The sequence below is a fragment of the Amblyomma americanum genome, chromosome 1 (genome assembly GCF_052857255.1).
Source record: "Amblyomma americanum isolate KBUSLIRL-KWMA chromosome 1, ASM5285725v1, whole genome shotgun sequence".
Lineage (NCBI taxonomy): Eukaryota > Metazoa > Arthropoda > Arachnida > Ixodida > Ixodidae > Amblyomma > Amblyomma americanum.
In genome coordinates this window covers 321898545-321923992 of record NC_135497.1, presented here as the reverse complement: position 1 = coordinate 321923992, position 25448 = coordinate 321898545, and the positions used below count along the sequence as shown (strand labels likewise).

General features: G+C 46.1%; 1 protein-coding gene across 1 annotated transcript in view; it reads left to right on the top strand.

Moving 5' to 3' along the window:
- The first annotated feature begins 21656 nt into the window (after positions 1 to 21656).
- The window catches only part of LOC144120573 (nose resistant to fluoxetine protein 6-like), a 10560-nt gene continuing 6768 nt past the window's right edge, over positions 21657 to 25448 (top strand). Inside the window, exons 1-2 of the mRNA XM_077653117.1 lie at positions 21657 to 21769; positions 23227 to 23347. Of these exons, the coding sequence (XP_077509243.1) occupies positions 21657 to 21769; positions 23227 to 23347 (234 nt within the window). The remainder of the gene's footprint in view (positions 21770 to 23226; positions 23348 to 25448) is intronic.

Here is a 25448-nt window from a genome sequence, read left to right as displayed (position 1 = left end):
GAACTGTCCACCAACAGCATCATCATCATCATCATCGTCGTCATCATCATCATCAGTCTGACTACGACCCCGCAGGGCAAAGGCCTCTTCTATATCTGTCAATTAACTCTGTTCTGTTCTAGCTGGGGCCGCGCTTTCCCTGTAAACTTCTTAATCTCCTCCGCCCGCCTTACTTTCAGCCAGCCCCTGCTTAGCTTGCCTTCTCTTGGAATCCACTCCGTTACCCTTAAGGACCTTCGGTTATTTTGCCTTCGCATTACATGCCCTGCCCACGTGCATTTCTTTTTCCTAATTTCTACTAGGATGTCATTAGCCCGCGTTTGTTCCGTGACCCATTCTGCCCTGTTCCTGTCTCTTAACGTTAAACCTATAATTTTCCATTCCGTAGCTCACTGCGTGGCCCTCAATTTAAGTTGAACCCGTTTCGTTATCGCTCACGTTTATTCCCCACAGGTGAGCCAATTGGAGCTCTCAAAGACAACCTCAAAATCTGGGAAGGAATTTTGAGGAAAAGTATGCAGATTAAGGCTAACTGGCGACAGTATAGAAGAAAATGATCCGAAGTTTGATGTTCATTGCAGAAAGAACACAGGGCTGAGGGAGATCATCTAGGTCTCTGTAGTAATTTGGGGGAGGAATCCTGCATCTAAAACTTCTTAGAGTAACCTCACATTCAGGATAAGGGCGTTGACCCGAATTCCACCTGCACTTTAAATGCTGGATGCCATCAGACAAGGATAATGATGATTTGGAGTGCTTCAGGCAGAGAAATGGCTGAAAACAGGCATCTGCTCACAAGAGAACACAATGAAATAAGTGCAAAATGGTTCCGGTCATGGAAGACAATGCGAGTAAGTCCGTCGTCTCATTGATGTGAATTCCGTTTTGGCCAGGAGCCCACAGAGGCCTGACCTGACGACAAGACATAAGACCAAAGAAAGCGACGAAGCAAATTTGTCTGGACTAGAGATGTCAGGCCTACACGAACTGAAATGGCAGCGGCCACAACGATGACGTTGCATTGCTGAGGCCAAATCTCTCGCAACCACTTAGCCATACGAATTCTGCTCTCCAGATCAATGTGCGCCGACCCCATTCAGCACATCGGCCGGAATACAATCTGTCCTGTAGACCTTATGTTTCTAGTCTAATAAGGCTGACAGATGTGAATCAGGCCCTCTGTTGTTTTGACCAGCAGAACAGTAAAAAAAATCCACCTGATATTGTCCTCAACATGCCCAAGACTTTTATTCTTCTTCAGTAGCATAACTTTGGCAAGCTCCCAGGAGCTGGGCATCTAAGAATACCTCGGGAGCAGTAGATCTTGTTTAAAAGCTGCTGTGGAGAAAAAAACAATTCTGACATTAAAGAAGCGGCAACATTCAGACGAGGAGCGAAGGGGCGGGTTGCTAAGGAAGCTCTGAGATTCGGCACTGTCGCCTTTACAAAATCAGAGCAGCATTTGGCCATAGAAATTACATTTGATGCATTTAAAGGCTTCGTCTTAGTCCGAGATTCGCACTTCTCCCCTTAAAATAGAAATGGGCATTTTAGTGTCGTTATAATGATCGTAATCAATATTATTCAAAACCCTTTTTCATCAAATGTATCATTATTCTACCCTCCACGATTACTTTTTTTTGCCACCCCCTGCAGTCTTCCTGCGGCGTGATCACGGCAACAAAGTCAAACGCATAACGTGCCGGTCGTCACTTTACGCAAGATCATTCTTTCCTCGCACAATAATAGACTGGGACAGCCTACCATCACACATTGCTACTGAAGTTAACTTACAATCTTTTTCAAATTTCGCTGCTACAAAAGAATGTGCGCTAGGGGATTTTATATTGCATCGTGTCATGTTATTTGCATTATGCAATTGCTGTGTATACCCCCTTTATACTGATTTGGCATTCGTCACGCTATTTTTTATTTAAATATTAGCTATCTTTCATGTTTCTACTTTATAAGATGTTCGTTTTGTTTTCAGTGCTTGCGCTGCATTATTAATGCGAAAGCTTTAGAAGGTTATGTCGCGTCAGCAAAAAGTGTCCGCAAATTTTGTCAGCACGATTATGTCATTCTGTTCACACAAATGTCCAAAAGTCCGATTGCGTTACGTAGTGCGTCAGTAGATCTTGAAATTAGTAAAGTTTGGTTGATGAACTGCAATTAGTAATTATTTTAATTGAATCATTGAAAGAAAATGCTGTGTTTGAAGCCGGTTTTCTGTGACTGATTCAGTGAAAAATGATGTAAATACGTGAGAAGACGTACTTAGTATAAAAAAATAAAAAATAAAAATAAATAAAAATAAAAAGTAGAAATAGAAGTAACTATAAATAAATATAAAACATCAACATTTAAAAAAAATTAAAAATGGAAAAGTAAAACTGGAGGGAGAAAGAGAGGAAAGGGAAAGGCTTCCGCATTTCCGCTCTTAAAGGGGCCCCGAAACACATTTTCAGTGCATCGTTTTGTCTGTTGGTTGCATAGAATGAGTAATAGTGATGCTATTAGCATCGGTCGTACCGCGTATACTGTGGTTTTTAATAATTTAATTAGCTCGCAAAAACAAATTCGTGGCGCTGACGGTGTCACCATACAGTGGTGGTTTTTAGCAGCGGATATGACATCACTTTGTGCGAGCTTGATGATTGGACAAAGAGTAACTATACTGCAAAATGTGTTAATAACTAGATATATATTTTGTCAAGTTTTTGTGTTCTATATTAGATTAACAAAACCAACTTGTTTGCCATAGATAAAAGCACTGTAAAGCAAGTAAAACAAAAATACACCACCAGAGGCTCTGGCTACTTTTTGCATCGACGGACTTTGCGCCTCTCTGTAAACATCCTACGACGTAGCACTAACACTTATGGGTATTCTCTATGTATCTGAGAGCGGCTTTGCAGAGTTGATCCGATCGAGCCATTGCACTCTATAAGCGTTCGTTTCGGTCCCAAGGAATGATGCGTTCAGTTCACATTTAGCACACAGTGCGCATCGTCAGCTTGTGAAGGATCACCGGGCGGCGGTGCCAGATGGCGCCACGTTCTCGTCAACAGCGCGCGCTCCTTGCTCACCGTGACCAACCAGCGCGCTAGGGGCGATGGTTGGCTGTAAGCAGTAGCGGTACGCGTTATGCTAAATGTGTTTGTTACTTTGCGCAGGCTGTCACACCGTCGCAGTATCTCGCGCTCGAGATGGGATCCGTAAGTAAGGGAACGTCACTGATCAGTGTTCCCTTCTGCGCCGTCGTGGTGACGATGAAGCATCGCTGGGTCAGCTGGGCGTTCACATGGTTGTTGTAACCAAGCAAACGGCGCAGCTAGCCTTGGCATGAACGAGTTACAGAGAACAGGCAACCATGGAGTGTAAACTACCGCCACGTGCTAAGATAGTCTGTTTTGATTGGTCGCACAGTGTGTCGTCATTGGGAGAGTGAAATGGGAATGGGAAGCTGTGCGAAAATAGAGTTGAGGGCAGTATTTTGTTTGCTTGTATTTTGAAAGTTCTTCATTGAATTACTCCCTTTCCTATGCATCGATTATCATAATTATTTTTGAGTCAGCATCTATGCGACATAAAAAATCCATCTGAAGTGTAACCGGCATCCGTTCAAGCGGTGTTTCGCAGCCCCTTTAATTAAGCAGACTCAAGTGCAATCCTATAATTTTTCTGGCATATGTTGGTGTCGCCCACCCCCCCCTCACTATGTAATGTCCTCGCACGAGGGCCCTTAGGAGTATTGTAAATAAATAAATAAAATAAATAAAACAAAGTGTCGGGCTCTAATACATGCAAAGCTTTTGACCGGTGGCTTCTAACACAGAGTGTCGACGTGGATTCCGTTTCTCCATTAGGTGCATGCATTGCAAAGGACAATAAGGCACAAGTTGCGAAATATTCAGAAAAAATTCGTAGTTTTTTTTTATTTCCTGTGCTTATTTCTCATTTCAGTGTCAGCATGCACGGTTGAATGCGATAAAAAAAAGTAATTGCCTTTCAGCCCGTCCACTCTGCATCTTCCTGGCTACTCAAGGATGGGGCAGCATGATTATAACGTCCGCATTCAACAGTGTTGACACGATGTTTTTTCTCAGGCAAGTAAATTCTGCATCCCAGGAAACAAATTCTCCAACCGACTTTGATATTTACGGTATGCACTAGGGTTGGAGAGTTTCTCTGAAGGCGGAACAGCAAAGGAATGACAAACGCGGCAAGCCAGCGCACGGAACATTTCACCATATGGCGCATTTCCCACTGTGGCAGTATTTGCGATTACTCTGGAAATATAAGATCATATGCAGCAATTTCATAAGAGCCGTAAGTTCACGTTCCGTTTATCCCGTGCCATATTTTACGTCGCAGGTCTCTAAGCCCAACGTAAGCTACAATATCCGCCTAAACAGTAGGTCATAAATTCGTATTTGTTTATTCATTGATTTATTTATATATTTACATCTACTGCGAATCCTTCTCTGGACCAGGCAGCAGTGATGATTGTACAGGAAAAACACGAAAAAAATATAATTGCTTTAAAAACACGCCACACACATTGGTCGGCATCTGATGCAATAAATTATCAGACCTATTCATAAATCAACCGAGGCAAATGCGGGAACGAAGCATGTTGGCGTTTCTGCTTGTATCAGCGAATGCAGAAAATTGTAACGTTGTGCTTAAACTGCTTTTTGTGGGCATCGAGAGAAAGTTGCGAACAACGCTTTATGTTATGTTCTCAGCGTGGCAACGACGTATTCAGCAGACACCGTCTACATTTAGGGCCGTATGACACCATTGAAGTCCGCAAACGCAAACAATCCTTTCATGTTCACGGGCGATTTAGGCCTCCACAAAAATTACATATTGTGTCATAAAGTTACTTCGCATATGTGTATCCTTCAGCTACAAAGCCGGATAGAGATCACAGCCCGATAGACTTCTTACTAAGCCGAGTAGTGGAGCTCGCATGCAGCACTGCAAGACAAACTTCGAAGGGGACAGGCCGAGAGTTTATCTCACATTCATATGATCTCGAGCGGTGACGATGCAAAAACAAGCAATACAGCAAGGCCCGAAAATAAACTTGGTGGTATGTAATACAGCAAGGCCCGAAAATAAACTTGGTGGTATGTATATTCTAGAAAAAAGGTTGTGCAACGTCTGCAGTGTGTGAATCTCCAGGGAAGGTGCAATCTATATAGGCGGAAGCGTTTTGTTCTGTGAAGATAAGTATAATACAATTTAGCAGCTGAATTCGCGACAGAAATAAAGTCGAAATGCACTTCAATGCTCCACGGCTGCGTGAATGAATTTTAAAAACGTGTGATTACCGCCCAGAGGGTGCCGACAGCAAGTTACAATGCCCGATATTGACCAAATTTTTTCAACCAAATTTAATCCAATGTATTTTGGTAATTGTTCGTCATGAAGCGCTTTATTCCAATTAATCCAGCAAGTGTAGGCCCCCAAGCAGCCCGGCTTTCTGGTTGAAAACCTCGATTGCAAAGTCTTAGATATGCTTTTTCTTAGTTTGCGCCACGTGAATGTATTGTGTGGCAGCGTACCTAAGGGTACATGTGGTATATATATTATTTAAAATAAGAAGTAAATACGAAGCACTGACGGAGCAATTTATTGTAGAAAGTATCTTTAGCAACAAGGCACATTCACAATGGCGAATGGCTTACGACGCAAGACTCAATTGAGCTGATTCGTAACTGCTGGTTCCGCACTGCTTGTCCAAACAAGCAGAGGGAAACCGTAACGAACAGAGCAAAACCAGTCGGGCGGCATCCGCGACTAAATTTTTTGAACGCGTATGTAAACTTGAAACAATTAATATTTGGTCCAATATTCTGTGAGGCAAGATATATTTTTCTCAATGGCGAATAACACAAAGATTAAGGTTAGGTCATTAAATAAAACAACTGACTGCTGTTTCTTTTTGATTTAAGTTGCAATTGGCGCCGTTGGTAGCCGCTTCGACACGACCCTTTTTGTTTGTCTTGCAGCGGATTCTTCCTGTGCTTCACTGTCATGGCACAAGACAGCAAGGGGCCCTTTGTGTTTGTTGTCAGCCTGCTTCGAAGGCTGATCAGGTGAGATTCCACACGCTAGCATCTTCGCTGTGCATCTGGGACCACGGCCAGACATGATGCTGGGGTACATCGTACAATGTACTTGAAGATTCGCTGCAGCCTACATAAATACGAAGAGCAGTATGGTTTCGCTAACGAGCATTACACTAAATTTAATGTACGTTGCATCTACAATAAGTCTTACTCCATAGCATATCTTCCAGTACAATTTTGTTTTTGTCCTTGAAATATTTATGGAAAAATTACCACAATGAAAATTTTTAAGAATTCGATATTTGATTTTCAAAAAAACACATTATCCGAATACAGCCGAGCCCACTCATAACGGCAGCAGTTATAAGAAACGCTCGATTATAATGAACGAGGGCGGAGCTAGCATCAAAATATGTATTAGGGTTATGGAACCAAGTCTGAGATAAAACGAACAAACATGGCTGCACCACTCGGTTATAAAGAACAAAGAGGCGCCGTAAACCCCGGTTTCAAAAAAAACAGGCGCTTCCCGTCAACGCGGAGACCGTATGGCGTCTCCCAGCTCCCGTAATCCCTCCCTCCTTCACCTAACGAAGTGTATCCCTCACAAAAAACGACAAAAAAGGCACCCTGAAACTGCAGTCAACCGCTGGCCAAGCGCGCCCAGATAGGATAAAAAGCCAGTCGGTGCGTGCATGTGCACCGGCTGGGCAAAACGCCTCAACTGGAAGCGGCAGCGCGGTAAGCAAAGCACAGGGGAAGCGCTGAAAGCGAAACTACTGCGCACAGCCGGTGATCAACCAATGGCAGCCAACTGAAAAGTTTTTGTACTAGTCAAGGAAGCCCTTCTGGCCCACCCAGGCGTCTGGCGTGCGTCGCCTGCGCAGTTGAAAGTCCGCCTTCAACGCTGCCGCCGCGTGCAGGCAGCGCACAGACGGCAGGCTCGCACTCGAACCGGTAGCTTCGTCTCTGCATCCTTACGAATTTCTAGGGGAACGAAGACGACGATGCCGACCTACCGTAACCAGTTGCCGGGGACGCTTCAACAGGTCTCGGTATGCACCAAGGGTCACGGCCAGCAGCACCTGACCGTGGTGGATAGCTTAGAAAGCTGCTTGACAGAGTTTTTCTTGAGGAGACAAACATGGTTCAACGGCACTTCTTAAAGAAATGAACCCTAATTTTTAGTGGCTTTTTAGGGAAATGAAATGGCGCAGTAACTGTCTCATTACTCGGCGGACACCCTAACGGCGCTGTAAGGGAAGGGAGGAAGGTGGGAGTGAAAGAAGGAACAGAGAAAGAGGTGCTGTAGTGTGGGCTCCGGAATAATCTCGACCACCCGGGAATCATTAACGTGCACTGACATCGCACAGCTCCCGGGCGCCTTTGCGTGTCGCCTACATCGAAACGGGGCTGCCGCGGTCGGGTTCGAGTACTCCGGCTGAGTAGCCGATGCCCTAGTCCCTAAGCCACCGCGCGGGCCGCTAATTTTGTACAAGTGTTTTTTTTGTTGACCGTAATAGGGCAAGTTCACTTACCACAAACTAAAGATACAAGGAACGCAATCCGGGCGACTGTGAGGTTCATTATAAGTCGGCTCGACTGTAGTCGAGAAGATTTGGTCACTTCAATTGTTTAAATCATGCATTACAATTTTTTAAATTTAGTTTTTACAATAACTTCCAGAAATGTTACTGAAAGATAGCTCGTGCAAACTCCACTTTCTTGCAGTAGGAAGATTTTTAAGGACAGAATATTGTGAATCCACAATTCTTTATTCCTTTTAAATGCTGGCAGAAATAGGTTAGCAGGCACTTTAATTTTTTTCTCTTTACCATTTAAGTTACCCGGTGGTAAAATTAATTTTCAGGACATCAGTATTTGGTAGCGTTTCACACACAAAAAGATCCAAAAGCGGGAAACTCAAATTTTTGCTCTCCCAAAAGTGACTACATTCTAATTTTTCCTTTTAAATAATGCAACAGGGATCTGAATAAGCACCTAAGTTTTATAATCAGAACATTTCTACATTTTCATGCATTATAATGCAGAAAGCAAGCCTCATATTCAGCTTAAAGATTTCTCTGATGCCATTAACCCTCTTGGATATGGGGAACGACTCATGAACCTAGAGAGGGGGCTCTTAGCACGAACACTCCGTCAACAACGCACATTAAACCTGCTAAGTTGGTTAAATCGTCCTTTATAAATAATTGCAATGTTCTCCATTCATGCAAGTAGGGATGCAAAACAGGCTATTTCGTTTCAATCCCTTCCCATGATGAACTTCATAACTCTGCCACACCACGCTTGCCGTGTCTGTCCCTTCGAAAGCAATATTGGCAAAAGGGAGTAGATACGCCAATAAATGCATTGCTTTCAGTTCCTGCAACGTTCTCTGAGAATGTCAAATTCTACGGCATCTGCGTTTACTGTTGCGGTGCACGCTGAAAAGTGTTGTATTTGTGTGTTTGCAGCGTGTTTATTCTTTGTTGGTAGAGTGGCAGCGTGTTTAAAGTCACACTGCAGACTGCCTGGCACAGACAATCGCGTTGAAAGCGTTTGGCAGAATACATAATGTTTTGGACACCTTCTGCAACTATGGCATGCCACTCTCATCTTCAGAGTCTGTTCCTCTTTCTGTCATTGGCCACTTTCCGAATGTGCGGTAGCAGATCAAAGGCACGTCCTTCCGTGCGACCTCTGCAATCTTCCTCACATTAACGCTTTGTTGAGAACACGCGCGCGCGCGCGCGCGCACACACACACACACACACACACACACACACACACACACACACACACACACACACACACACACACACACACACACACACACACACACACACACACACACACACACACACACACACACACACACACACACACACACACACACACACACACACACACGCACACACACACACACACACACACACACACACACACACACACACACACACACACACGCGCGCACGCACACACGCACGCACGCGCACACACATGCGCGCGCACACGCACACGCGCGCACACACACGCGCACAGAAATTTAATAATTATGGGAGTATTTTACGAGAAAGGCTTTTTTTTCACTTTGACAGCTGCACATTTCACAAGCTCCTGGATATACAGTTATCTTCAAAACTACGCCTGCTAAGAAAACAAAAGCAAAACCCGTGTGTCAGAGATCATTTGGACAGTACACATTTGAGTGCGCTACTGCAGCTTTTTCTTTCAGCCCATGTAATTTTTAAAATTTTGTAGCAAAACATTTAGAATACCATATTACGTTTTGCTGGGGCTAAGTCGAATTCCCGCGTCGATGGGGGCCCGATCCGTTTGCTGAAGCTGAACATAGAATATGAGGACGAAGGATAGCAATCGGAGTGCCTGACTTGGCTCCGCTTACCGTTCCTTACAGGGTGTGCACTCCGCTTTTCTTTGTCATCATGTGCTTTTACGTCCTCCCATGTTTCTTCATCGGACCGAATTCAAAGGCGTTCTTCGACAAGTTTTACGCCGAGCTGGCGGAAGAGTGGTGGCGCCTGCTCTTTCAGATCAGAAACTTTTCTGACATCACCATCCTGGTAAGCTATAACAAAGCCGCGTTCCAAAATTTCTGTCGCTATTGCTATCCTCGAGGCGCCCTCCAGCGCCAGAGAAAACAAGTATTCTTACTGTCCTCGAGTGACGTTTGTTAGCAAGGTTACTGGGACTGCGATTCCTTCGGGAACACGGAGGCCCGTTATCACATTCCGATGCTCCGCAGTGAACGAAGCAGCGTAAGGTGTCATCATGCGCCGTCGTGGGCGAATGCTTAAATCTTTTAGAACCGGCTATGTTGTACAAGAGATGTCAGGCACGAAACAACGTTTACGGTTGAAGGTGTCTTGTATCCAAGTGGCAGTTAAATTAATGATTGGTCGCGAGAGTTTGCTCGGGAAGAGCAACCTGGTTCTGACGAGCCGAACTAGTGGCAGCACCTTCTTCCGCAGGGCAGTCGCGTTTTGCTTAACCGTTGTACCACTGCGCCAGGAGTGGTATGACGACTCCCAGAGATCTATGAATCTAAAGTCGAGAATAACCGGTTCCTCATATATGGGCGCTAACCAATTTGTGCTATCAGGTCATACCCTTAGGGCGGAGCTTAAGTGTACCCTCAAATTTTTCATGCCAGAGACTGCATTGTAATCGCCCTATACAGGGACGGTAATATCACGTACAGTGTTATGGAAATACCTTTTCTTTCAAAATCATGCGCTTCTTTTGCAACAAATTGTGTTCCTTTCTCTCTGCTGTTGTGTTATTGTTGGCAACATTTTTTCATCGTGAAGCATTGTAACGACCACTCCGCCCAGAGCTTAAAGGTGTGCTAAAGAGGAATCTTAACTTGTATTTTTACCGCGGGAACTCGACCTACACGTTCCGAGCATTGTTAGAAACTGCGAAATATTGTCCTGTGCGGCCGATTTCCTTAATTTAGATCAGATTAAACGTCACGACTCCCGTTTTTTTTTTCTTTGAACTCAACGCTGAAGGTATAGAGTCAACCAACGCATGGAGTGCCTTTCAGCCAGTTTCGTACGTGGCGGCTTCGCCTTCGCTTTTATTTTGTTTTTAGGATTCTGTGAATAAATAGTTTCAGTCCAAGACAATATAGCCGCAAATTAGGCCCACGAAAATAAAAATACGCGTGGACTCTTTGATTTACGCATCACTCCGCAGATGGCAGAGCGGCAAGCCGCCACCGGACTACCTGAAAGGCACTCCACGCGTTGGTTGACTCCTCCTACCGTCAACGTTGAGTTAAAAAAAAAGGGTGAGAGGCGGGACATTTAATCCGATTTAAATTAAGGAAATAGGCCGCATTGGACCATAATTCAAAGTTTCTAAGAATTCTCGGAGAGTGTAGATTGAGTTCCCGCGGTAAACGATGAATTCAAATACCTCTTTAGTGCACCTTTAAAGCAGCAGTTCTTCTTTCTTAGTCAGTCTTCCAGAAGATACACGATTACTAAATTGAGGATGAATGTGTTTCCGGTGCAGCCTTGCGTCTTAGCAACACTCAGTGCCGTAAGAATTAATTGTCACCACCTAAACGGCAATGAAAAGCCGCCATTTCCAATACTTGAACTTTTACAGGCGTGGTTCCGCATAACGACTGTAGCTCTGGCATTGGTGCATGTAACTTAAGATAAAGAAATCCGCATTTCTGCGCAAAGACGAGGCTGTAAGTTTGACACGTTTAACGCATTTATGATCAGCAGCAAGTACGCGGTAGACTAGTAGAACCGTTCTGGAAACAGCGCTTTCACCTCGCTTCCTCAAGGCTGTGGTGCCGATGGCGGTAAGATAAAAGAGGGCAAAAACTGAGAAGAAATGTTTGGCGACGATGCGCAGGGCCCAGAAATGTAGCCACGTGCGATCTCTGCACTGTTGGGATGATGTCGTTTCGCGCTAAGCTATGCTTCTTAAATGGACTAATTTGTATAGCAGCTGAAGCAGTCAATAGAGCAGCTGCTGCGATAACGAAAAGACGTACGTGCTTTGGGAGAGCCTTTTTAAAAAAATTATTCTTGAAGCGCCTCAGAACTAAGCGAATATCATAGGTTCTATCGACGCCTTAATATAAAGATACGTGGGTATGTATATGTACATACGATGAAGCCTTAGTGGTGGTTTCCATGAGGCGCTAAAACACAGCGAACCCCTAAAGGGTTCGTTTCATATTAATGTTTCTGCGCCGTAAGAAAATATGGCAAATTGGTTGAAGGTACAACTTCTGGAAACGGTTGCGAGCGACAACTTTAAAAGAACTCCTTCCAGGAGCTTCTGTGATTTGCTGTGATTGCTTAGGGCGGGGTCGCTCTGTGACAGATTCGGATGCTGCTTCGAGGATTCCACATCCCGCTCCAAATTCACCAAGGAAGGTTAAAATAAGTGAGCCTTCTGTTGTGACCACTAAATATATTAGCATGACAATTTTATACTCGCGTTGCTGAAAGAATAAGCAGAGTAATGACAGTCGGTTGTTTAACGCTTAGTTTGTGCTGGTCTGTGTGCCATCTACTGGTGCCTGAAGTTATGTTTCGTGTTTATAGATAACATTCGCATGATGTCACAGGCACCATGCTTGCGGGCCACATATGGATTTCAGTGTGGGCATCAAAGGAAGTGGAGATAAGCGAATTAGATAAGCGGCGGGCTTTTACCAACGTTTTTAGATAAGGTCAGCTTGCAAACTGCGTTGGCGCGCCGAGGAGCGGAGCGGACCCACGCGATCGCCGCTTAGGCGGTAACTCCTCCAGCTGAACGAATACCAAGGAACTGCAGCCGTGGTGCCGATCCTACTCCCCGCTGCATAGTTTGGACTCCGGGCCATCAGGGCCTAGCAGGAAACGAAGCTGCAGACGCGGCGGCCCGAGCACTCATTCACCGGGCGTTCCCATTGGCCCCTGAGCACCTGGAACCTGAAGGTAGCTGCTTACTCTCCTGCAAAGCTATCACATCCTATTATAAGGATAGGCATCGCCTCTACCCGGCCCCTGCAAAGGGACTGGGGAAAACAAACGAACGCGTTCTACTCCGATTATTAACGAACACAATGCTGTGCCCGGCAGTACTAAAACACTTCGATCGCGCGTTCACTGGCGGGTGCAAACACTGTGGGGAGGTGGCTGACACCTACCACGTGGTTTGGGCTTGCCAGCGCAACTAACCCCCCCCCCCCCCCCCCCCCCACCCCTACCAGAGAGGAATGAGAGGCGGCCCTGCTTGCCTGCTCGGACCTTCAGGCCCAAAAGGCTTTGGTCAAGAGGGCTAAGCTGGCGGCGTCGACCAGTGGGGTCCCGGAATAAGTACTCCACACATTGCGGGGCTCTTTAAAGAGCCTCACCTCTTTTACTTAATAAATGCTTTTCACCACCACCTAGGCGGTGCCGCTGCTGTCGCTTTAGGATGGGCGCGTCGCCTGTTGCTCCCTTCCTGAAGGGCATCAGCAGACGGCGGCTTGCGTGCGTAGAAAATCTAGGAGCGTGCGAATATTCGAAATTTCGAATACGAATCGGATGTTTCATATTCGTATTCGAGAAATGATATTCGTGAATTTCTGTATATTCGAAAATTCCCTAATTCTCGGCAGCGATCGTATACCGCGCCGCTTTCGTAAATTTGATTGTGGCAAAAACTCAATATCTGGGAAAATGATCTGGATATTGGGTTTAAAGTGGACCGATCGCATTCCGATGCCGCTAGGCTTGGCCTTGTGCGAAATTCCGCAAGTGGGCTTTCTCACATGCCACATGTGCTACGAACAAGATGGGGGCGACCCGCTTCTAACAATTGCAACGTGAAAGCACGTTTATTTTTTATCCTTCCGTAATATGCTACCTAATTAATGCCCACACCTATGGCATTCGTTCTGTCACCTTAACTCTCTGAGCGTGACCACCGCCATCTTGTTTTGGTAAACTACGCTATGCAGGAAAGCCTACTTGCGGAATTTCGCGTGAGGCTTCCGAAGAGGTGAGTCGAGGTGTCGGAACAGGGCAAGCGATCCTGTAAAAATCCCGCCTACTGCATGGTGCACTGTAACCCATGCACCTGGTAAGTGGGCGTAACGGCAGGCGTGACAACGTTCGGAGGGCCCCTGTCAATAGGACAAAAATATAACCTTGCCGCGTAGTTTTGGTTTCTGAGCTTCGCCACTCACCCGTGACAATAGGAACTGTCGGTCAGCCCATTCGCCAGTAATCCAATCTGAGCACCGTGCCGCTTTCAGACTCTGACTGATGCGTCGTTGGCCATTCTTTTTCTCTTTTTAGAAGCAGTCTCGCCATTCCTACGTCAATATGCATTCCCATCTCGCTTACGTTCGCGATGTCTTCCAGCACACCCAAACTTGGTGCTCGTCACGGGATTGCAGGTGTTTGCACGATAGAGCCGCCTCATAAGACTACAGTATTTTCGGTAGTTTTTTTTTCGACCTTCACATAACCCGGCCATTTCTGTCGGTTCTTTGAACTCCGAATTAATGAGGTTTTACTTGCCATTATGTTATTTTGTTTCCAGTCTTGCCATGCTATGGATATCATTTTGCCTGACCACATTACAGGTTGGATACTGTTGTGCTTTTCAAATAAGTAGTATACATTTCTTCGCACATCATGTTTTTTTTATATGGCGCTCAGGCAGTCTAGTTTTGTTTATTTCATTTGCAAAGGCCATGCATTATTTAAAAAAATATATGAGCAGCAATGTTTGCTTGTTTATATTTTCTGAATTTATTTTTCGTGCTTACCAGATATTCGATTCGATATTCGAAGCCATTTTTTCTTGATATTCGTAATCGATTAGTATTCGAAAATTTCAATATTCGCTCGCTCCTAAAAGAGCGTATTTCAGGAATAAAAAATTGGCTGTGGTTTAGCACTGGTTAAACCTGGAGTCACGCGATAGCCACAGCTGGTCGAGTGGAACTCGCTCAGTCGAATTGCAAAGTCAGTCTTTCGCCGCTCCGTTTCACTGGACGTCCCTTCTTCATCTTTGTCCCTGGACGTGGATTCACCCCCCCCCCTACTCGGTTTATAACCACAATCGCAGAGAGGCACGTTAAAGACCCGTTTACAAATGGCTGCTGACCTGCGCATGAGATGCACATTCAAGAAAATAGACTGCTTACAAACGCTGTCCCTTTGCCTAGACAAGTTGTTTCAACCAACATTCTCATATTATTACTATCTTGAAATGTTAAAGAGGCGAGGGCTAGTGAACTCATGGAAACATTGGCCGCAAAATACGAACAAAAATATGAGAGAAATGGGTCTTAAATTTAAAAATTCTTTCCCTATGTTTTATTTGGAGAAAATCGATTTACGGGGAAGTATAGGAAATTAGCCGGCTGAAAATGTTTAATAAGTAATAACACAATTCTAATATTCATTCTAACTTATATAATGTATTTCTGTAGTGGTTTTTCCTCTAGGGCTTCTATTGCTGTCATGCTTTATCCAAGACATAGGCGAAGGAACAATAAAAGAGGAAGACGCTTTTACGAATTCTAGCGCCTTAGTGTCCGGGGGTCTCTTTTTATCCTTTTTGTGAGAAACCTTTCTCTTAAGCCTTTTTATTATCAGGCTCTTAGCCATCGCGATTTTCGTTCTTGCAAGACGTGCATACCAAACATTCTGAGATTTCAAGGCGGCGCAAACAAGCTCGTCGTCACTTCCTATCTAGACAAACCTTTAGAGAGGCGATATAGTGAGGCACTGCAGTGCTCCGTCATGGAAACCTAAAAGGTCGTTCTTCGGCCTTCTTTATCTATAGCTGCATGCATGCCGGGCAGGAATGTTTCTTTAGCCGCCTAGAAACCGGTTTTGGTTGCTTCTAAACGCCAGATTTCGTATTCAGTGAGGCGATTTCACGAAATAAATGGCAGTTCGCACAAAGACATGGCTGCAGAATTCAGCAGGTGTTTAAGTTACTTCTGAAAATGCCAATCAGTCAATCATTCAATCCTTAGCCGTGCTGTTAAAAGAAGCCAAGGGAAACTCTCCTTCATACGGTGCCTTTCTTCTGCAGGCTGTGATGCGAGGTGAGCACTAACGGGTCCTAACTTCACGAAATTTAGCGCTGTTACTGCGACTTCAGCAGCCATAGTTTTAGAGGTGTTCTAAGCGAAGTGTAAGAGTTGTTTCGCTTCACATCACCAGAAAGACAGTTAACGTTAAGCAATGATGCGGTGTGCATACGGCTGACGAAGCGTACCTGCAAATCAACTTCGTACAGCCGCATATTACCCACGTGAAGAATTTTATTAAGCTATACTACTAGAGGACTAGCGGCCTGCCGTGTTTCTTGAATTTTGCCCTGTGGAACCACAGAAAGAAGAGCTTTCAGTTTGAGCCGAGATCTACAACCGAAAAAACTCAACCCCGAGCATCCTGCCCTCTGGTAGCCCAGGCGTAGAACGCACGCGAACTTTGCAATACTTAGTCGAAATCCAAGAAGTGAACATCGATAGCGACGCGTGGCTACAAACAGCCGCGGCCAGCGCAGACGATGGCAGCAACGAGCCGGCGTGTACCACTTATGCAGAAAACTGCCTACGTGACCAAGCGCAGTCAATGAACTTCGCGTCGACGAAGAGAAAACCGAAGAAAACTAACGCGCTACTGTCATTACCTGAGAGTTGGCGCTCGCCTCTTTTTAGGATTAAAGTGGCAACAGAAAGGGTTTGTCACACCGGAGCCAGTATTCGAACTGACCTTATCTAAAAATTTTGGCTTTTACAATGACCCTAGTTGGCAAACATGGTGGATGCCATGAAGTCACTGCAAGCCATTTATACTAGATAATAGCAAAATCAGTTGTGCGTCCACTCTAGTGGGACGCTTTTTCTCGTTCCCGTCGCGCCTCTGGCTACGAGGGCTTTCTTCATGCGGGACATAGCTATTCTTTATAGCCTCGTAGGCGTGATGGGATAAATTGTTTGCTATTTGCTTGCTTGTTGACTTGGTTTTTTTTGTGGTTGCTTTCATTGTTCATTCTGAAGTTGAAAATATTCCCAGAGTTGAGAATGGATGTTCTTTATTTGGCAGACGACGCTCATCCACACGTGGAGCCTCTCCGTAGACTTTCAACTTTTTGTCGTTTCTATTCTCGTTTTATCGATTTTGAAAAGGTAAGTCCCAGAGGTAAAAGTGCAAAGAGACATTTCAATAGATTTTGGCCAGTTTCACGAAGAACACATTTTGATTGGCCGATGTAAAAGTTTTTTTCTCATCCTGGCAGCCTTAGAGAGTGTATCCCAGTCGTGATAGCTATGACAAAGCAGCCAGCGTAGCGCGAAGCTCATATAGTATTAAAAGTGGTGGATATCAACATGTCATAATGCAAGTGTCATCCATCCAGTACTCAAAAAACGGCAAGTTAACCACGCAAATGCATACGACACGCATGCAATGCACTGATAACAATGACGTCTCTACCTTGGTTGATCTGAGCGTCGATGCAGAGCATTTTTGCCTATTTTCTAAATTTTGTGTTTAAGTACGTTTTGACGCCACAACAAGTGACCATTCAGCGTCCTCGCACAGAAATTGTCGTGTAGACATTCCTTAGCTTCAAGGCACAGGAGACTGCTGCACGAAGTAGCGATGGGATTGAGCTAGCCACACGTTGTTCTGGATGGGCGCTCGTTAAAGGAAGATGGAAGATCGTTAAACGGGTTCTTACAAGGTTCCTCGAAATATTTAAGTTTTGTACTTAAGTTAATACTGCAAAAGCCTCTGATTGTGTCGGTGCAGTGCCTCCTTCAAACAGTGCCTGCAGTGTGAGGGGTCTGAGTGGCCGCCTCTCCTTGTCCTGTTCATTCCTCCAAATTGGGTAATAGCGCAGTGCCGCCTCCCGTCCAAGACGCCGAACTGCCCTCTATCTAGCCGTCATGCAGAAATCTGCGCATTTCGTATCAGCGGAAGTATTTTCAAAAATCACGAAAGATTACCTGCATTATACGATATATAAATATTAATGTTGAGAAAGTAAAACTTGCGTGGTTGGACAATAGGCTGGCGCCACTTTAAGGTCAATCAGTGAAAAAGACGGGCAATCTTTGTACTGTCAGAACGGGCCCGACGCTGTATGTGCGGCTGTACTGAAGGAGGCACTGGTCGGTGTTGGTGAGTGTATGAGTGCTTTCGCACTGAAGGGGCTAACAGTAACGTCGGCTTTCTTCGGGCCTGGTCACATTAAGTCGGCTGGGCTGGTCGGCAGGTACCGTAGCTGACGCACCAGTCTTTCACATTATACCGGCGACGACGCCAGCAAGACGAGCGGCCGCCTATTCTCGTAGTGTGACAGGTTTTCAGGACAGCGACGCCAACGAAATTGATTTGCGGACGGTCGCCCGATATGTCCAGCAGATCGGAGGCCGAGACAGAAGTTCACGCCTGGTGAGGCGACGGCCTGAATAGCTGAGCTTGTCTCTACGTTACACATATTATAAAAAAAATAAAATTCGCTGCTAAATTTCATATGTGCGATGAACTTTGCTAGAAATTTCAAGCGACGCCGGCCCACCGGCCCCTACCACGACGAGTAGGCCTAGCGAGTCCGCGGGATTCGTGTATGCGACTTTGGCGATTGTGGAGAGCGTATTCACAAGTTTGAGCGAATTCAAATGGTCAAACGACCAACGAGTGTAGTTCTAGCAACAGTGACCTCAAACCGGCAATTGCTTACATCACAGGTCGCATGTACAGTAAGAGGCCGCCGTGGTGGCTCAGCGGTTATGGCGCTCGGCTGCTGACCCGAAAGACGATCCGAACTCGATCCGATGACCCGAAGTTGATCCCGGCCGCGGCGGCTGAATTTCGATGGAGGAGAATTTCTAGAGACCCGTGAACTGTGCCATGTCAGTGCACGTTAAAGAACCCCACGCGGTCGAAATTTCCGGAGAGCTTCACTACGGCGTCCCTCATTGACCGAGTCTCTTTGGGACGTTAAACCCCCACAAACCAAACAAACCAAGCACGTACAATAAGCGGAAAGTACTGGTGTGACACGATCTGCCGAGCTATGCTGAAGGCAGCCGGAATTAGTCGTTGTGCCGCGTGTATAGAGAACGAATTTGACTGTTTTAAGAGGCATTCACATAATCCTGGATACGCCTCTGGGTGACAGCGGTTCCAGGTGGAGCATGAACGGACCGACGTGTCGTTGCTACGGTCATACTGCGAGTCGCAGGCAGCTGTCGCAGTCCAATACTTGCCGGCGCAATCTGTCATGCCAGAATGGCACATTAATTAAGCGATACTTATTTCGGACGTGCCCACAGACAGACATGACAGGATGGGCGCTCGTTTTAGATCCAATGCACCACCAGCTAGCCCCTCAACGTGTTTTATTACACGCCAGAATCCGCACTTGAAAGAGAATTCTCTCTCTGGGAACTCTCGACGTTTCGTTTTTTTAATTGTCGGCCGTCAAGTTGGGAGGCATTGTTCCTTACACGGCCACGGCCCTTAATTGCACGAGTGTATACTGTACTTGTTTATTTTTTTTCACACTGTACCTGTCCGCAAGGAACTTACATTGTGTGACGTACTCAGGTGAACAAAAATTTGAAGCCCACGACAGATGCTGTCCGATGGAATACGAACGCTTTCCAATGGCGAGTGCACTGTGTCGACGACCGCAACAGCACAAACCAGCCGTTTCTTAATCTGCTTTCTCCCTTCATGCTCGCTGCAGCAGAAGAGCTGCAACTGCATGTCAAACCCCTTGTCATACAGGCACGCTTAACCGCGGTTAAGGTAATAGCGGTTTTCGCTAACTTTGGTTACTGCTTTTAACACGGCGGACCAAACCGCGGTTATGCCTCTAACCACGGTTATCGCGAACTCAACTTGGCGGCCTCTGTTTGTGTCGTAAACCGAGAAGATGGCGGCGTCTGTGGACGTAAAGTGCCCGTAGGCGTCGCAGTGCGAAAAGCGCACGAGCTGGCCCGCTTCAACAACGTACATTTTTCGTACTAAATGATGTTTCATGGGCAACATATTAAACTAGGCAGTGCGTATAAGGGTTGTCCGACGGCGCTGCAACAGCATACTGCAGCGCCGTTCCTCGGTGCTCAAGCTACGCATTCTAGCGCCCTAATGTCCACAAAGGTCTGGTCCCTGCCACATGGTTAAACTACGCGACAAGTTCGCAACACTTGCCGCACCGGATCGCTGCGGACGACGGCGCTCTAGCAGTGCGCCGTCAGTTAAACAAAGCAGTTCAATAAAAATAAAATCTGCCAAATAAAATAAAGATAAAAAAGCCGAGCATGCTGACGACTGCCACTACCCTCTTTCAAAGGGGACGCTCCTATCTTTAATCCGTCCGTCCGTACATCCATCCATCCGCCAACTCCCAGGTTGTCGCTAGGCCTAATTTGTTTCGCATCGAAGCCACAGTGGACTGCGCTTTCGAATTGACTAGCGCTATAGAATGATCTACTCACGGTACTGCTATAATGATAGGTATATTGTCTCATATTAAAAAAAAAGATATGTGATCTATTTCCTGAGAGCATATCGGGTCAGCCGCGCTGCACCGCCGGCAGCTGCTACGCGCTTGTTAACAGAAACTAGCTTGTATCGCATTACTCCTAGAAGCTGCTTGGTAAAGGCTCGTGGTCGTCAAGGAGGATTCATTTTTGACGTTCCTTTATCCCAGGGCTTATTACTTACTAGCTCAAGAAAGTGTTGGTCGGTTTTCTGAGGCTGGCGCCAGAGGTCCGTCGCATATGGATGCCTTGGCGCGGATGTCTTTCGGGAGCCGCGGCCATGGCGCGGCGATGTGTTTATGCCGGTGAAGGCAGTGCTGCCACCGTATCGAGCCTTCAGACGCCACATTAGGAACTGTGTTGTGAGATATTAGCAAAGGCATGCTTCTCTCTACAGATCTCCGCGTCAATTCGTTCATTGCACACAAGGGGCCGCTGGTTGTCGAAATCAAGAACAATGGTGAGCCGATAACAACGGCGAACCGCAATAACCGCAGGTGAGCTCGGCATATCTCGGTGCAGCATAACCGTGGTTAGACAGCTGGTTTTACTAGGGTATTTCGAAGAACAGCTGCGCGCTTCGTCTAGGCGAATTGCCAAGCTATGGGTAAAAAACGACGCGAATGCATTAGGATAGTTTGGGCACGACGCACACGCCGTCGGAAGCCACTGGCATTATATTTGGACAGCTCCCTCTGTGGTATTGCTAAAGATTGTAAATTTTCTTGATGACCATAGATAACGCGGCTTTGGAGCAATAATAGGTTGCGTGTGCACCGTTTCAGTGAGTAAGAGAATGCGTAAAACGAGTAATGATTTCGCACTAACTCAGCAACAGCTAGCCCCGAGAAGTGCACACTTCAACGCGCGAACAAATAACAATTGCTTTGAATTAGCTGCGACTGCCTACAACTTAGAATTAGGAATGTTAAATATCCGGAGCGCTATTTGCGCCGGCAAGTAAAGCTTTAAGGGCTGTGTCCACTGGAAGAAAAAAAAATGCGGGAAGAATGCGTTTATACTGATGTCAGAGGGATGTTCAGCTGAAGAGCGCCTTGCGGAGTAGAAAACGCAAACGAGGTAAGAACGACGGCTTTATACGTATAAATCCTGAGAAGGGCACCACTAAGGCTAAGAAAGTGGGACACGTATTGCAACCATACTCACCAACTGTATAAACATTACCTTGAAGACGATCACCGACGAACGTACACATTTGAAACGTCAGAGATATTTCAACCACTTATCCCAGGTCAGTGTGCATCCTAAGTGTGTGTCGCATTTTTCATCGGCGTACGTGGCTGGACTACGTTGTCGCTGACGTTCATGACTGGTCACTGGCTGTGTGATAGCAAATAATCCAGATCTGCTATGTGAGTGCAATCTGGTACACATAGCCGTGAATCTCGGTGCCACAAAATAGAAAGATGGTGTCCAGTGGAATTTATATGGAAAGGAAAATGAATGAAACGTTGCCTTTTGTACCATTACTCAACACATGAACGCCGCACAGCCGGAAAGCAATGACACTAGGAGCGCTGGCCGCCCTGTCTCTGCTGGGTTGCATCATCTCAGCTTGGACTGTGTCTGACTCCGAGGTTATGCCTTTCATGATGGTTCCCGACTTCAAATCTAGGTGAGAGCGTTGCTTGTTATGTATTATACAGGCCGAATGTATGCATGATTTATAGAATGAATGTCTTTATTTGTTCTACACGAGATCTCTGCCGTACAGTGAGATAATTGAATGTGCACGTGCTAACTTCTTCACCTGTGGGGTTTTTTGCGGGGAGAAAAATACGGTCTCCCGATTAATCGCGGCTGACTCAATTGAAAACCGCCCGGACCCCACCCCGTGATCGCGTACGCTACCGAGCGCACGCAGACCACGGCGGGCCTTGCTGTGAGGGAACAAAGGAACGACACTCTGGCTTACACAAACAGGCATTTATTGCTACAACAACAATAAAGCCGGCTAGCAACAAAGTACGCTAAGGAATCGGGGTCGCCCGACTGACCAGCAAGGTTACGAGCGAATGTTCGCCCACACTAGGGCAGGGGATACTCCGCGGCCGGGCGGGATGAGATGCGGGAGAAGGTTCCTCCACACGAGGCCACGCCGCGCTGGAGAGCGGAGCGGCGCGGGCGACACGTCCGCTAACGAAGACGTCCCAGCCCAAGAGAATGTGCACTCTTGCGCGCGCAGCAATCACGCCGTCTGTGGCGCTCGTGTCGCTGTGACGTCGGCGCCCTCCCTTGATTGTTACGGTAACCTACCAGGGAGAGTTAATTGGATCGCCCCTACTCGAGGCGAAGCCGTGGGAGAGTGCACCGAGGGAAAGTTTACCAAAAGGGAAGTCGTTGGGGAAAGTCAACACAAGCCTTGGGGCTGAACTAAGCTGTAACAGCGTGATAAGTACGCCGAACAGCCCCTTACGTGGCGTTCGCAGTCACATTTGCGCCTGATACATCTACCCAGATATGCTTGTAACTTCCCTCGCGCGATGGAAGCTAATGCAGATAAACCCAAGCCTATCATTGCAACCATTCGCGCGCCGTGGCCGAGTTGTCTAATGGCTGGTTTCAGCAATTTAAGTTAAGTTTAGACTGCTGCGGTGGTTAAAAAAGTTTTCATTCTTTTCTTGCAGAAGATATTGATTCGATAAAAAATGCGCCAGCTTCGTGCCGGTGACGTTAAGAGGTCTGAATTGTACATGTTTCTCAGATGCTGGTCAGGTTAAGTGCACCGACAACAAAGAAAACTTTCAGAAGCGAATGGAGTATTGCGTACAGTCGTGACCACAATAATACGCAGCTCGCTTCGCCTATCCAACCTCTTTCAGATCTTACGTGGCAAAGATTAGCTGGTAGTAAATACAATATTAGCAAATGCCTCTGTAGCGCTCGGTTCAAATACAAGAAACTTCCATATTTTATTTGCGAAACGAATGAGAAAGATTCAGACGCAGGCGCATGTGCAGTATTAGTCAGGCCGCGCGTGCACAGCATGGCTCAAAATAAGCTACCCTGCGCTTTAAGCCATCGTGTACGGGCTGATAAGGGTCCAATTTTAAGTTTTGTTCTTTATTTCAGCGTTTTGATGAAGACCATGAATGCTTACTACGTACGCCCTTCCTATCACGCTTTATGCTACTTCAGTGGCTGCATAACATTCCTGATCATGGATGATTTCAGGCGGCTGAAAATATCAACGGTAAGTGATAGTTAACGAATATAAGTGTCGTTTAGGTGCATTCGCACTGATTATAACCCGAAGCACAATATTTGGGGTTGAAGTTCTCTTGAAAAGGCAAAAGGAGCTCGTCGTAGCCGAACTTATATATAAATCTCTCGGAAGGGCAGGGCTTCCTGCCCTTTTAAAAAGCACTCATGCTCCCTGCTGGATATCAAGGCAGTTGTGTGCAAAGCTCGAAGCTTAGTGCGGTCAACAATGGCCGGTTCCCGGTAATATTGAGTACGTCTGTACATCCCTACCACCAGGTCTACAAACCAGCGAATGAGCTTGTTTCGGAAACCGCCACAAAATGAAAGTTTTTTTTCCCCAACGTATGTATTCTTTTTTCAATGCAAGCCACTAAAAACATACTTAGTACCACTAGCCAAAAAGAAAGATCCGTATGAAGGCGCTAAATGGCCCGTAAATCCCATATATCCTCGAAAATCTCTTACTTCAGGTTTTCAAGCGGCATTTAAGCATGACATTGCAGCATGCGGAGATTTTTAAAAAATACTGCGCAATAACAAAGTTACACACGTCGAACTCAAGTGATTTCGTCTTTTTGTTCGCAGGCGTAACATCACCATGCCCTCTTTCTCGTAAGGTGATCATAATCTTCAGTAAACGACCTTTTTTTCCTTCTTAGGGGTGGGGTGAGCCTGTGGCACAGTTACACCCGTATGCCTAAACTGCACCTGCGCCCTGCTGGCCCTGCAGAAGCGCTGGGGCTGTAGTGTAAGAAAGTGTAAAAGCCGAACCTTCTTGCTAGTTGTGGAGAAACGAATAGCAGCACACAGGTAAAGATATGCTGGAGAAAGAACGTGTTATGGTACTCAGAATGGTGGGCTGACAAATATTATTGGGCGTCTCTTACATAGCCGGCGCTTCCATTTCATCACTGGACGCCGTGAATGGGAGCGTTAGTGGGCTCTGGTTTCAGTTTTTAGCTTCTGTCGCCGTGAGCATGGCTAGAACGCTTTGAAATATAGCGATCGGGATTTGCCAACTATGTACTACATTTTCTTGTTCGTGACGCCCACATCCAATAATGCGGCCCTTTAGCGTCGGCGTGGAGTCGCCATCTGCAAGTTCAATAGACTTTCTCCTCTTAAATGTGCCATTTTTGTTTTGCGGAATGGGTTGCCGGCAAAGCAAGGCCCTATTTCATCTTGTGCAACAATTCGCCATTTAGGCGTCGAAAGCCAAGCAGCCATAATCAAAGACAACTAAAGAATGAAGAGGCAATTGCTCCTCAAAGGAGGTCCAGCATCCAAAGCTTTCTCCCAATTGTCATCACGTCGCGGTTAATCAGTGGTTAATCATTTGCACCTGCCAGCTGCCTGCTATGTTACGATAACTGGTCCAAGGAAATAAACGGTGATGTCATTACAATCGGTCCAGGCTACATGGCTACATCACCTCCTTTGAGGGGCATTTGCCACCTTGTTCTTGAGTTGTATGCGACTGCGTACCACGCTCAACCTCGCTACATCAGTGCAGCGGATGAGGTTGTGCGTCTCGGCTCAGTCTCACGAATCGCAAAGCTGCAGTGTGGTATAGAGAATTTAGGACGAGGTTGTACTATGCAACCTATATGACAACCTGACCCTATATTCTATATACCACACTGTAGCTTTGCGATTCGTGAGACTGAGCCGAGGCGTATTTTAAAAGCGCTGTTACCGCCCTTTAAATTATTGTTTGTGAGCATTCCACCACTTCTTCGTGCGCAAAGCGTATACTAAGGTAGCGCGCTGGCCCATCACGTATAGCGACTGGTCGTGCCTTAATGAGAAGACCATTAGAATTTTTTATGACTACCTGCTATTCTCATGTTATTAAGAATTAGATGACTATTTTGTGTATGAACAAAAAGCTATATGTCTATGGACACCGATTCCACCATTCGAATAATAAAGAATTTGTAGCCCGTAATGGTGACAGAAGCACGTCCCTTGAGTTCAACTCGTCTAACGTGAGTTCCATTTCGTATCATTAGCCAAAAGGAGTGAGCTTTTGCTCTTTCACGAAGGCACTAAGCACCCACCGAGATACGCTTGAGCTAAAATACTAGAAT